Consider the following 13,945-nt stretch of genomic DNA (forward strand, 5'->3'; position numbering starts at 1 on the left):
TGGCTAGTTCTAAATTATTCCCACGTGGCGGCTAACAATTGGCCTGTTAGCCGTATAAGAGGCTTGAGCGGTTTCCGCCCAAGCCGAAGAGGACTCCACATCCATCTCGTGGGGACTCTGGATACATGGCAGGGTAATAGAGACCCTGTGTGAGATTCAGAGGAGCTTGGCGACCTGATCCATCGCCCACCTCTTCCTGACTTCGAGCGCAAATTTTATAAGACGTATCTCCGATTCCGATTTTGGTGGCGCATTCCCACAGAGCATCCGGAGCTCTGTTCCGTGGAGCCTAGCAAACTCCACGTGACCGTCCGTGTTGTCTGTGTCTGTAACTGCAACTCAAGCAAGTCTTCCAGCCTACACCACTGCCATCTCTGGTGTAAGTAAACAATCTTTAAAACTACCGCTAAGCTTTTGTGCCTAATTCCAGCTCATCGCCCTCCCTCTCTGATCCAGCATGCCCGGGCTGCTGGCCACAGCCCGCGTGCAGCACGAAAAAGGGCCCGGGTCGCTCCCGGCCCGCACAGGCACTAACTCCAAAAACCCATCTGTCACATTCATTTCTTGATTGACAACCTGAACAAACACAACTAGCTGTGCAACATCATTCACATCTTTGCTTTCTTCAATAGCTAGTGAAAAAGAAGCACATGCCTTTTCCTTGTTTTACAGGTGACTCTGCAAATTATCTGATAAGTCAGAGATTTTGTTGGCTGCTATGTTTCTTGAGAGGCTGCTTTTTGCATAAGTTTGTCACTTCTGTAGGCACATAATGTCTGCAGCCTTCATCATTTCTTTCTTTAGGAACTCTACCTCAGCAAAAGGGCTTTGAAACAGCAGCTATTTCTTGGAAAAGGACACAGCTAACTATAACTATTCCAACACTTACTTGTAGGATGTGCTTGTGTGAAAATGGATTGTTGCTTTTTCAAAGACTATTTTAATTCACTCAGTTTGTCTCCACACAACTTCCCTGTAGACGTGTCATACCTGATGCCATGGCATAACTTAGAATATCCCCTAACATTGTGTTCTTTGCTTACATGTAAGGACATAAGAACATAAAAAGTGCCACACTGGGTCAAACCAATGCTCCATCTCACCCAGAATCCTGTCTCCAACAGTGGCAGAAGTAGATGGTTTAGAGCAGTGGTTCTCAATCTTTAAAGACCTAAGGCACCCCTGGGTCTTGGAAACTTACTTGAAATGACCTGGAAAATGCCAGCTGTCAGTTTTCTCTCTTTTTTTTTTTTTAATTATACAAAAATAATATAGCAGTGCTTTTGTTGCAAAAAACTCTGGAAGACTACAACTATCAATGATGTGGACATAGGTGTCAGAAGCGCACTGGCTAAGTGTGCCGATGACACTAAACTTTGGGGCATAGCATCCACACCTGAGGACAGGCTCATGACCCAGGCTGACTTGGATAAACTTACTAAGTGGGCGGATACAAACCTGATGACGTTCAATATTGATAAATGTAAGTTACTCCATCTCGGGGGAAAAAAACCCACAGCATTCTTATAGGCTCGGCAGTGCTACGCTTGCTAGCACCATGGCCGAAAGAGACTTAGGGGTCATGATTGACCACAAGATGAACATGAGGCACCAATGCCATGTCGCAGCTGGCAAATCAAATAAAACTCTGGCTTGCATCCATAGATGCTTCTCAGGTAAATCTCAGGATGTCATCCTCCCACTGTACTTGGCCTTGGTAAGGCTGCAGCTGGAGTACTGTATCCAATTCTGGGCTCCTCAATTCAAGAAGGATGTCAAGAAGCTTGAGAGAGTCCAGAGGAGAGTCACGCACATGATCAGAGGACAGGAGAAGAGGCCTTATGAAGAGGCTGAAAGCCATGAGACTCTTCAGCCTGGAAAAGCGCAAGGCTCAGAGGGGACCTGGTGGCTGCTTATAAGTATATAAGGGGGTACATCAGGATCTGGGAGAACGTCTGCTCACCAGAGCTCCCCAAGGAAAAACGAGGACCAACGGTCATAAACTCCTCTAAGACTGTTTTAGGCTGGACATAAGGAAAACATTTCTTTACTGTCTGAGCCCCCAAGACCTGGAATAGATTCCCTCTAGAAGTGGTGCAGGCACCTACTCTGGACTCATTCAAGAAACGTTTGGATGCTTATCCTCCCAGGATCCTTTGCCCCAGCTGACTTCCTGCCCCTAGGGCAGGGAGCTGGACTTGATGATCTTCGAGGTCCCTTCCAGCCCTAATATCTATGAAATCTATGAAACTATTGATTTCTATTAAAATCTCTGGATTTATCTTGTGAATCATGTTTACACACCTAACAGTGCAAGCATTCCGTGGCACACCCCCAACCCCCTCAAAAGAATCTCCAGGAACCCCAGGGTGCCATTATCTCCTGGTTAGAATCACTGATTTAGAGGGAGAGTGTTGCACTGGCTATATCTAAAGTGATTCATCCCTGATTCACCTTTATCAGTTTAACGGTGCCAGAGAAAACATCTCCAATAGTTCTCTTTGAAAGTTATTAATATGTCTATCATCCATGAATTTGTCTAGATATAAAACACACAGGCTTTCCATTCACTTCTGTGAAGAAGCATGAGCCTCCATTTCCATTGAAACACAGCACCCTTTTCTCTTGACAGAAATTATATCTGGCTTACAGTTAACACACATATCCTGTGTATGTGTGTGTCTGTGTGTGTGTGTATGTGTGTGTGTATATATATATATATATATATATATATATATATATATATATATATATATGATTTGTGCAAGAGATGGTTATTATTATGTTACAAACATGGGCATAAGGCTCGTAAACAACAACATCACTGTTGTGTCTTCAAACTCTTTTTATTCCAACCTCCGTGTTGCACAGTATTGCTTTACACAGGCAATTCTCAACCCTTTGATGGCCACCACTGCTTGTCAAGAAGCTGCTATACTCTGGGAAGAGAAAATACTATAGAGGGAAAGAATGTCCACTACCATCATTAAGACACCCATTTATTTCATCATTCTCATCCTCAGAATGTAATGAAAACTTGACTAATTGCTTGGAAACCATAAAACCCAGTAGAGGCAGACAAAATAGGCATCTGTCATGGCACAAGCTAGCACAATAAAACTACAATGAAAAATCTCCAAGAATTTTTTAATTAAAAATACTGGAACAGGCACTGTAACTCATACAGCATCTCAGATTTTTAGTGCCAAATTCCATCTGCTCACTTTGTACCAGAGAACAGAATCTTCTTTTTTGCAATATGGTATCTCTTACCTTCATCTCAATAACAGTTTGCAGAGCTTTTGTCTTGGCAGAGTCAGGAGCATTTTCAAACCGACGATGTATCTCCTGCACCAAAAGAAAACAAGCAAAGAGTTAACACCAAGCCAAATTATTAAAGCCTTCTAATAAAACAGAATTGTCTCTCTGCCTTCTGATGCAGCCAACATCTAAATTTTGTTTAGTGTGATCTCACATATTAGAGAAATGACAGGCTACAGCCTACTGGACAGAACATGAGCTGATTTAAACAAACATACAGATAACTTGATCTTTGAGCACCTACCAATCCACAGCAAACTGTTCAGTTAATACAAGTGAAGCCAATCAAAACTCCTGCTACCTGGCCAGTGAGCAAGTCATCAAATGTTTAAAGGTAACTCAATTCTTGTGAAGCATAGAAATATTTTATAAGTTTGGGAGGATTAATTTAAAAAACCCACAACAATAATCTATTTTGTGTTTAACAAGCTATTGGGAGCATCTGTGCTGATAAAGCTGCTTCGCACATTTTCTACCCCAGAGTAGCAACAACTTGGTTACCTGGGATGAAAGCCTGCCTCCACAGAGGCTGCAAGGGTGGCTGAAAAAACATGAAAGGATGGTTAAGTTGCTCCAGAGGTTTACAGTGTGCCATGGGGAAGATGACAAATGCCTGTGTGATATTTCTGTAGCTATGAAAAGGGCATGTAGTCATTCTGCTAGCATGCTCCAGGGAGCTGCCTATAGAATACAAAATGGCAAAGAGCTGAACTGCTCTAAGCCCTTTCCAAATTGCTACAGGATAAAAAAAACAAAACAAAACAATTAAGGGGAAAAGCAGATCTTGACTAGTGTGTTTCCTCTATACTGATCTTGAAGAATGAATCATCCATAGGGTTATATGTTAAATGTAGGTACTGCTGTTGTGTCACACACTACAATATTAAATAAAATGAGAGAAACGTAGACGTCAAAAACCTTTGGAAACCCTATAGTTTACTGCAACTTTGTGCACACAATTAAAAATGCGATATTAATTAACCTAATGAAGATATTTATAACCTTAAAAGAATCAAGAACATTTACTACATCACATTAAAAAATGTATTCAACCACACCTTCCATAAGGATGGTGATGAAAGATTTTACTTGCTGATAAAAAGCTTCCTTACTAAATAAATGAACAAAATAAATGTGCAAGATTGATTCATACCCTGCTTTCAAAAGACTGAAAACATTAATTAAATCTGAGGTAGCGAGGTAGGTAGCCAGCATTATAGTGCTGTTAGGGTAGAGCAAAGCAGAACAGTGAAGTGATTTGACAAAGGCCACAACAGGAGTCTATCAGAGTACAGCCTAGCAGTCAAAAATGTTTCTCCCAGACTACTCTAGACTACTAGAGATTAGACTACCCTGACTCTGGACTCTTTACACCTGTTTACATAAGTTTAGTCTTGTGCATAGTAGAAAAGATATATGCAGTGGGAAACAGGTGCTATATTCAGAACCCAGCTTCCAGTTTAGATTGTTTTTTATTTGTAGAATGCTGGCAAAAACGCTAAACTTAAGTTTATGCCAGAAAGCCTCTCACAGTAAACATGGTACTCCTAGATGTGAAATCAACAAGCCCAAGTTCAATGTTTCAGTGAGGACAGAAGCTGAACAACGATATCAATCTAAATTCCAGAAATCTCTGTTGAATGGCACCTAATAAAAGTTGTCTAAAACAAAAGACTGAAATCAACATCTTTAACCATACCCTCTGAAGTTAAAAGTCACCATTTTTTACAACCAGCTAATTTTTAATAGGGGACAAAGCAAACAGGGTTCCACTGACCTCAGCATTAAAAATATGGTTATTTCTCTCTTTCCTAATTTTAAAATGTATAAAAAGAGGGAATAGCACTGAGGAGAATTCTTCACACTTGGGTGGACCCATTAACGAAAAGTATCCTGTTTTGAGTTATATAAATTTCTCCTAAATATAAAACTGATATGCTTAACTGCTCCTGGCACACAGTCTTTTTTCCCCCTAAAGTAACGCAAGGAAAAAGGCAGGAGCTCTTAACAAAAGAAAAATAAACAACCATTCCTAAAACATTAAGTGAGAGAGAGAAAGAGGGAGAGACCTGAAGGAAAGGGAATGCCAAAAAGATTTTGCCAAAAATTTGTATTGTACAAGATATTATTTCTATTTTAGTAGTTATCACTGTGTATTAGAAACTTCACTAATGTGCAAAGAGTCCCTTCCCTGAAGCTGCAAAACTTGAAAAACCCCACCACAGTGACACAGAGAGACAGATATGACAGAATATACACAGGACATCTTACAGAGAATTCCTGCACTATTCTTGCTCATTAAGAGGCACAAAACTTTACATTATAAAATATTTTTGCAACCCTTTTTGAGAAGCCCATTTGCAGCAAAGTTTTGTTTTTTAGCAAAGATAATGCCCCACGTTTACAGAGATGTATTTTGCCCATCCTATACCATTCCGTTCTGACTTGGATAACTTATAAGCCAAATAACTGTATCCCATCTCTGCATTGTGTGATTAGTGCTTAATTCTGACAGCATGCCAAAAACCATAAAGAGTCTAAAGCCAAGGCTATCTCCCCATGCGGCAGCATCTATCTCACTAAGCACCTTAGGGAGAAAATGCTTAGTCCCACTGCTGCTAAGCAAAATAGAAAGACAGAATCTGGAGGGCACCCACCCCTTTGGCAATAGTACCACAGGGCTACAAATCGTGGGGCAGGACAACAAAACCCCTAGAACAACAATATTTTTTGTTATTAGGTATTATGAATTATCAGTGTAAAATACTATAACATACAACTAATAATAATAACAATAATAGACAAAAACAGGAGTTTTACATGCACTTCTGAACTCTTTCAGGTTACACAAGCAGGTAACAGTTTATAGCTCTATTATATCACACTTAAATACAAAGGGGTTAGCTAAATTGTCTCTCAGTGAAGACCTGTTGTACCTCTGTCCTTGAAAATGCCATCTGTAAAATGGGGATGACATGGATATTACACTATTCTCAGCATGTTATGAATTCTTCTACAGCTACTTCATGGAACATAAATGGTTATACATAAACTGGCAGGAGGAGAAGAAAAATCCTTTAGCTCAAGCAGCAGAAAGACTACTATGGCAACTGGTAATGCACAACAGATGAAAGACTTGGGTTTTGCTTTGCTTTGACATTTTGCATATGTGTATATTTTTAAATTCTGAAAACCATGAGGACATTTCAAGTTATGACAAAAGGAGGTGAATGTCACACATGAGAACTTTGCAGTAACCCAATCTATACCACGCAATTCCTAGAGAATACTCAATTTCTAAATCTAAATTCTAAGGAGCCACCAATTATACAATTCTTCATTTTTTAGAAGTACAATTTCCCTTGTCTGAACCATGGAGCCTAATTTGCAGAACCACTGAGCAAGTGCAACTGAAGTCAGCAAAAGCTTTTTGTGCTGTCTCTATAACACAATACAATACAATACACCTTTAGAAAAAAAATAAAATAAAATAATCATGAATGGAGTCCCTATCTTGTGATTGTTAGGGAAACAATTTTACAAGAGAACAGAGTAGGAGTGGACAATAAGAAAGGATTTTCAGAAGCATGCAATCATTTTACCAATTAGTTCAGGGACAGCAGAGTAAGAGAGTAAGAATATGAACCCCAGAATACAACCTGATGCTCAAAAACTGTACAGGCAATGTTGCAAGTTTCCCTAACAGAAGGCATTTGCAAGTCTTAACTTACTTGCAGTCCCACTGAGGAAGGTAAGTTAGTTAAATGTTTAATGTGTGTGTGAGAGAGACAAGACAATGGAAAGTATAACCTAAATCAGTGGTTCTCAACCTCCTCAGGCTCAAGGCACCCTTTGGAAAATGTCAGTGCTTAAATTTCATTCAACTAATAGAGTAATTCTTCTGTTACAAGGATCTCAGAAAAACCGCAACAGGTCATGGCTGTTTTTAACACTATGGATTCCCATTTGAAATCTCTGATTTTACCTTATGAATCATGTTTGCACACCTAGCAGTACTAGTATCGCATGGCACCTCATGGCAGCCTTGAAAGGATCTCAAGGCACCCTAAGGTGCTGTCACATCCTGGTTGAGAATCACTGATCTAACTTATCTGAAATCAGGTCATGTACCAAACATTTGTAACAAAGAAATACTTTTTCAGTTGTCTAAACTTCCAATTTCTAAATCTACCCAATCTTCTACTGACATAGAATCATAGAACAATAGGGTTGGAAGGGACCTCAAAGTCATTTCATCCAACCCCCTGTTCAAAGCAGGACCATGTCCAACTATATCATTCCAACCAAGCTTCAGATAATGCAGTTTGTTCTGTATTAGGAGGAAAAAAAGCGAACAAAACCCAACCATTTTCAATATGACAGAGATATGAAGTTCTAGTGAGGTTGCCTTACTAATCCAGCAAGTGTACGTTTATAACACCTGATGGAATGATTGAATTCCTGGAATTATATAGTAACTGAAAAGGGTTTGTTGATTTGGAAAGATTTTTGACTGACTCTATTTTGTGGATTTTTAGAAGGAAAACAGACAGACTTTTTTACAAGGAAATGTTGTGAATGAAACAGCCAACAACAGGGAAATGGAAACACACACCATTTGTTTAAATAATACCTTAAGCCTAAACAAAAGATGTTTGAGTTTCTAGAGACTACATTTAAACTAGGAATTCTTTGTTCATGGAATCGGGTATCCAGGTTGTAGCCATATTGGTCTAGAGGAAAAAGCAATCAGGACTCGTAGTAGAGGTGATACTTTTTATTAGACCAACTAGGTTTTTGCAAAAAAAAATTATTTAATTGCAATTTAATCTTTTCTCTAATGCCTGATGAAGGGTGTTTATGCCTGAAAGCTTGCAATTAAAGGGGTTTTTTTTGCAAAAATCTAGTTGGTTTAATAAAAGATATCACCTTTACTATGAGTCCTGACTGCTTGTTCATGGAATTCCATGAAGAATCCTTTTTCATAGTCATAGATGCTGGGGTCGGAAGGGACCTTAACAGATCACAGAGCCCGACCCCCTGTCTGGGCACGAAAGAGTGCAGGGGTCAGATGACCCCAGCCAGATGCCTAGCCAGCCTTTTCTTAAAGCCCCCCAAGGTAGGGGAAAGCACCACCTCCCTTGGAAGCCCATTCCAAATTCTGGCCACCTTTACTGTGAAGAAGTATTTCCTGATATCTGACCTAAATCTGCCCTCTGTCAGTCTGTGACCATTGTTCCCCCATTACCCCAAGAGGTGCCCTGGTGAACAGAGAATCTCTGATCCCTTGCTGTGTCCCCATAATGAATTTGTAGGCGGTCATAAGATCACCTCTCAGTCTTCTCTTGCTGAGGCCGAAGAGGTCCAGGTCCCTCAGTCTCTCCTCACAGGGCTTGTCCTGTAAGCCCCTAACCATGAGTGGCCCTGCTCTGGACCCTCTCAAGTCTATCAATATCCTTTTTGAAGTATGGCACCCAAAACTGGACACAGTACTCCAACTGCAGCCTGACCAATGCCACATAGAGGGTAAGTAGCACCTCCTTGGATCTATCTGTCATGCATCTGCTGATGCATGATAAAGTGCGGTTAGCTTTGCTAATGATTTTGTCACACTGACGACTCATGTTTATCTTGGAGTCCACTATGACTCTGAGATCCCTTTCCACTTCTGTGCTGCTGAGGGTCACTTCCCAGCCGGTAGATGCGCTGGATATTTTTGCGCCCTAGATGCACCTGCCCACTTTTCTAACCTGTCCAGGTCTGCCTGCAATCGTTCCCTACCCTCTGGAGTGTGCGCTTCACCCCACAATTTAGTATCATTCACAAACTTGGACAGAGTACACTTCACATCCACATCAAAGTCACTGATGAAGATATTGAAGAGTACAGGTCCAAGGACCAAACCCTGCGGGACCCCACTACCCACATCCTTCCAGGTCAATACCAACCCGTATACTACCACTCTCCGGGTGTGACCGCTAAGCCAATTTGCCACCCACTGGACCGTGTAAACATCTATGTCACAGCCTCTTAATTTATTTATGAGAATAAGATGCAATACCGTATCAAAGGCCTTGCTAAAGTACAAGAAAATGACATCCACCTCTACTCCTGCATCTAAGCATTTTATGACCCTTTTTGTGAGCTTTCAAGGGCCACAAGGGTAGCCCCACCCCTTGACAATTCCCCCTACCCCCTGGTTGCCACCTTGGGACTGAAGTCCCACTCCTAACTCCTGACCTTTGCCACTGGAAGTCGTCGTCCCGTCCCATGTCCCCGCCCCCCCCTCCCCCCCAGAAATACTCCTTTTGGGAAGGGTGGCTGCCATTTTCAAACCAGAAAAAACCCCCAAATCATATAGTAGGCGTTTGATTTTTAGTGTATTTTAACTTTATTACAAAAAATATTTTTGCCATAATTTGTGTTTGCATACTGTATATGGAGGTGATTGCATAAAAACTCAAAAATAAATTCTTAGTATTATATATTGTGTGAGAAAGTATGTGTGTGTTGGGGGGTGACTGTATGTTTGAGGGGGCAATAGGGTATGTTTGGGGTGTGTATGTGTGGGGAGTTGTGGGGGCAGGGTATGAGTATGTGATGTTTGTGCAGTGTAAGAGAGGGTTAGGGAGTGGGGGGAGCCCCCAGCACACTCCTCCCATGGCAAAGCAGCAGGCAGGGGCACTCGGGGTGTTGGTGCCTAGCACAGGCACTAGTAACAGGTGGCATGTGGCTCTGGTCAGTGCTCCATGTCACGGCAAAGAGTGCAGGCCCTGCCAGGCCATCTCTATTGCTGGCACTCCCCACTGCACACACCCAGCCCTCACACTTGCACAACACAGGAGGGAAGCCCCACGCGCAGGTCCCGGGACTCCACAGGGAAGCAGGGGCCAGGGCTCTCCTTCACATCTGGCAGTGTCCTAGGACCTGCGCAGCAGAGGGCGGTGAAGGCAACTGCCGCCAGCACATGGGACTTTCCTTTTGTGCTGTGTGAGTGCAGGGGCTGTGCGTGTGCAGCAGAGAGTTCCGGTGACTGAGGTGGCCCAACATATGCCGTGCTCCTTACCGTGATGTGCAGCACTGGCCGGAGCCAAACGCTGCCAGGCACCAGTGCCTGCATTGGGCATGAGCAACCCTGAGCGTGGGCTCCATGCTGCTGCCAGCTTCAGTCACATGCTCTGTGCTCCCACCCAGCTGCAGCTCCGCCCCCCCCCCGTTCCAGAAAGGGCAGGATGCTGAGGAAGCCAAGCAGGTCAGCCTGTCGCAGCTACAGCAGTCCCACCCAGAAGCTGCGTGCTGGTTGGGCTGGGCCCTTCCACCCACAAGGGTGACAGCAAGGCAAAACAGGGTATGCTGCATAGAGGTGCAGTGATACATTAGTCTGATATCAGATCAGCACCAATATAAAGAAAATTGACTGCATCAGAAATTGGCCTGATGTGGCCGATAATGTGGCCGATAAATGCCCCGTGCATACGCGCAGCCACAGCGCAGCACATAGGCAGTGAGGAGCACAGCTCAGCAGCTTGGAGCGCTGCATGCAGCTGGTAAGTCTGTTGCGTGGAAGGGGAGGGGGAAGAGAAGGGGTGTCGGGGGGCAGACCAAGGCCTCGGTGGTGCGGGAGGGAGTGGGGCTGGGGTTGGGCAGGCGCTGCCCAGCCAGGGCAGGGGATGGCACCATGGCTCATCCAGGGAGTGCAGGTGGTGGGGTGGTTCCCACTGCTGTGCGCATCCCAGGAGGTCACGGGAGAGGGGCGTGTGCTCCCAGATCTGCATAAGGTGACTGAGGCCAGGGCTGTGAGGGCTCTTCCCAGCAGGGGTTGGGCTGGGTTGTGCTTGGGGAGGGTGGCAGAGGCACTGACAGGAGGTTTGGGGGGGCGGGGGCTACAGCAAATTTTGGGGTGGCTGCAGTCCCTACCCCCCTGTAGCCCTCTCCCAGTGCCACTACCACCTGCCCTGAGTGCAGCCTGGCCCCAGCCCTGCTGGGAAAAGCCCTGTACAGCCCCAGCCTCCTCAGTCTACATAGATCCAGGGGTACATGCCGCCCATGCCTCTCAGTGTGCATGCAGCAACAGGAGCTGCCCCCTCTTCCCATGCCCCCCAGATGAGCCGCGGTTCTGTCCCATGCCCTGCCCTGGCTGGGCAGCACTTGCCTCAGCCCCAGCCCCACTGCAGGGGCCTTGATCTGCCCCCATTCCCCTTCCCTTCCCACCACAACAGATTTACCAGCCAGACACAGCTCTTCAAGCTGCCAGGCTGTGTATCGGAAATCAGATCGGTATCAGACGATATGCCTCCTTAAAAAACAGGTATTGGTATTGGCCCCAAAAATCTTTATCCATGCACCGCTAATGTTGCAGTGTGTGTATACGTGGGCACCTCACTCCCACCCTCATCGGCAGAAGGGCTGGATGAGGTACAATTTGTTGGTGGGCACCACAGACCGGAGGAAAGTGCCTGGCAGGCCAGATCTGGCCTGCAGGCTGTATTTTGCCCACCCCTAACTTAGAGGAATACCTAGCAAAGCAGGCAACAAACTTCTCTCTTCTGTCTTTTGCAGTAAAGCAGGTGGGAGAGTTGCTGTGGTGTTGTAATAGTAAAAGCTGCTTAAAGCTTTCCTTAACTCAAATAGGAGCACCTCTTAGGGATGGCTACAGATAAAGCAGTGGGAAGTTCTTGAGAAGAATCAACCCTTCTCCTATTATACAGTAACGGGCATAAATTCAAAGAGTTCAGTTTATAAATAGCAGGATGAAGCTCAGGGAACAAAATGCCAATTCACAGTTAAATAAGTATTTCCTTTGTAGTACAATTTGCTATAAAGAACCACAATTTAGAATACCAAACTTGGGAAAACATTATAGGCTGGACACCACAGGCCCATTCTCATCTCTATTTGTATCTTTCTAAACTTCCCTTGACAGAAATAACATATATAGTTAAAACCAGTCCTTTCCAGTGTGAATGTTTCTGCATGCTGTGTAGCAGTTTGTCATTGACATTGTCCAGGACGTTGCTCCTTTGCCACTGTACAGGCTGCAAGCAGAATATTTATTGAAATGTTTAAAACGTCAGTGTTCTCAAGCTGCTGAGTTTACTTTAACAGTATATGAAACTCAGGAAGAAGTAATAAAATTAGACAATATTTTTTATTAAAGGATAGGCAGCTGTAGTGTGGGTTAAAGCACAGATCGTGTTCGCACATCAACAGAAAAATCGAATGTTTCCCACATGCTGAAGCAGCAGAGCTCTAAACCACATTGCACCAACACATAATTGAATGTGGCAAGTCCACCTGGTTTTCTCACATCACAGCAAGATGTGTTTTGGAATAAAGGCAGTCTGATTCAGGGTTTGTTTCTACCAAACTTCCTTGAGCTAGAATTTGCTCCATGGATGCAAATTCTAAGTGCTGGCAAGGTTTCAGTAAAAGAACTTCCAAAGAAGAGGCTTTGGTGTGGAGTGAATGAACACACAACACGTTAACAGAGAAGTGGTAAAAAATAATAAATACAAGAGGAATACAAGTATCTGCTTTAAAGTGATATTTATGCCTCTCAGTCTCTTGCCAACAACATGAAAGATTCAGAGATCCTCCTGCATTTTTTATACAAATCTCACCTCCAGACAAAAGAAATAAAAATGGAAGGTTCTTTAAGTAAATGAACATCATAATCTTCTTTGGCTTTAGCATTTATACCATTTAATCTCACATTATCATGAACATATTAATCATGGGGACAATTTACCAAGAGTTGTGTTAGATTCTCCAAATGGGTAATTTTTAAATCAACTTGAGATTTTTAAATATTTTTTCCCTCAAATAAAAATTAATTGAGTGAAGTCCTGTGTTTTGTGTTCTACAGAAAAACAGACTAGCTGATCATAAGTGTCCCTTCTGGATGTAATAGTCTTTAAATCTCTCTGCTTAGACAAAGCATTTTTTACCAACCACTTCAAGGCATGAGTGATCATTGTTTTTTTCCTGAAGAACCAGACCTCAAATTCATTTTCCATGTGCTAAGTAAATTACAAAAAGCCACTTTAAAGAAAGAGAGCCCTATTTGATTAAGAGCTGAAAAATTTTGAGAAGCATGACATTCCACCACTTCTGTTTGGTCTTTTGTATAAAATCATTCTTATGCAATCCACCAGCAGCCAGTGGAAAGGTACTGCGGATACGAACAAATGATTAAATTAAAGCAAGTCAGTGCTTGTTACTGTAGAGCAGCTGATACATAGCTATTAGGGCTGTGCAACGGTTTGGTCACCGATTCAATTTAGTGGAGATTTGGCCCAATTCAGTGGCCGAATCTCCGAATCCAAATCGAATCACAAGACTCTTCAATCTCTCTGAATCAAATCAGAACCTCTGAATCGCTTTGGAGAGATTTGGAAAGATTCAATGATTCGGAGATAGACAGCTTTATATGTTTTTTCTACATACCTCAAGGTACCAGGTGGCCTGTGAATGCTGAGATGGTGGGGCAGATGAAGTGTCCCACAGGAGCGTGGCAGGGTCCCCAGTGCGCTTGGCAGTAGACCCGAAAGTGGATCAGAATTACATCCAGTCCACTTCCAGGTTCACTGCCAAGCATTGGGGGGGGGGGGCGGGCGGGCCCTTG

The 13,945-nt window shown here is 43.3% G+C and overlaps 1 protein-coding gene across 1 annotated transcript in view; it reads right to left on the reverse strand.

Moving 5' to 3' along the window:
- ERC1 (ELKS/RAB6-interacting/CAST family member 1) overlaps window positions 1-13,945 on the reverse strand; it is a 479,524-nt gene that overhangs the window by 351,692 nt on the left and 113,887 nt on the right. Inside the window, exon 3 of the mRNA XM_006019448.3 lies at window positions 3,274-3,348. Within this exon, the coding sequence (XP_006019510.1) occupies window positions 3,274-3,348 (75 nt within the window). The remainder of the gene's footprint in view (window positions 1-3,273; window positions 3,349-13,945) is intronic.

Source organism: Alligator sinensis, unplaced genomic scaffold, assembly GCF_000455745.1.
Source record: "Alligator sinensis unplaced genomic scaffold, ASM45574v1 scaffold87_1, whole genome shotgun sequence".
NCBI lineage: Eukaryota > Metazoa > Chordata > Crocodylia > Alligatoridae > Alligator > Alligator sinensis.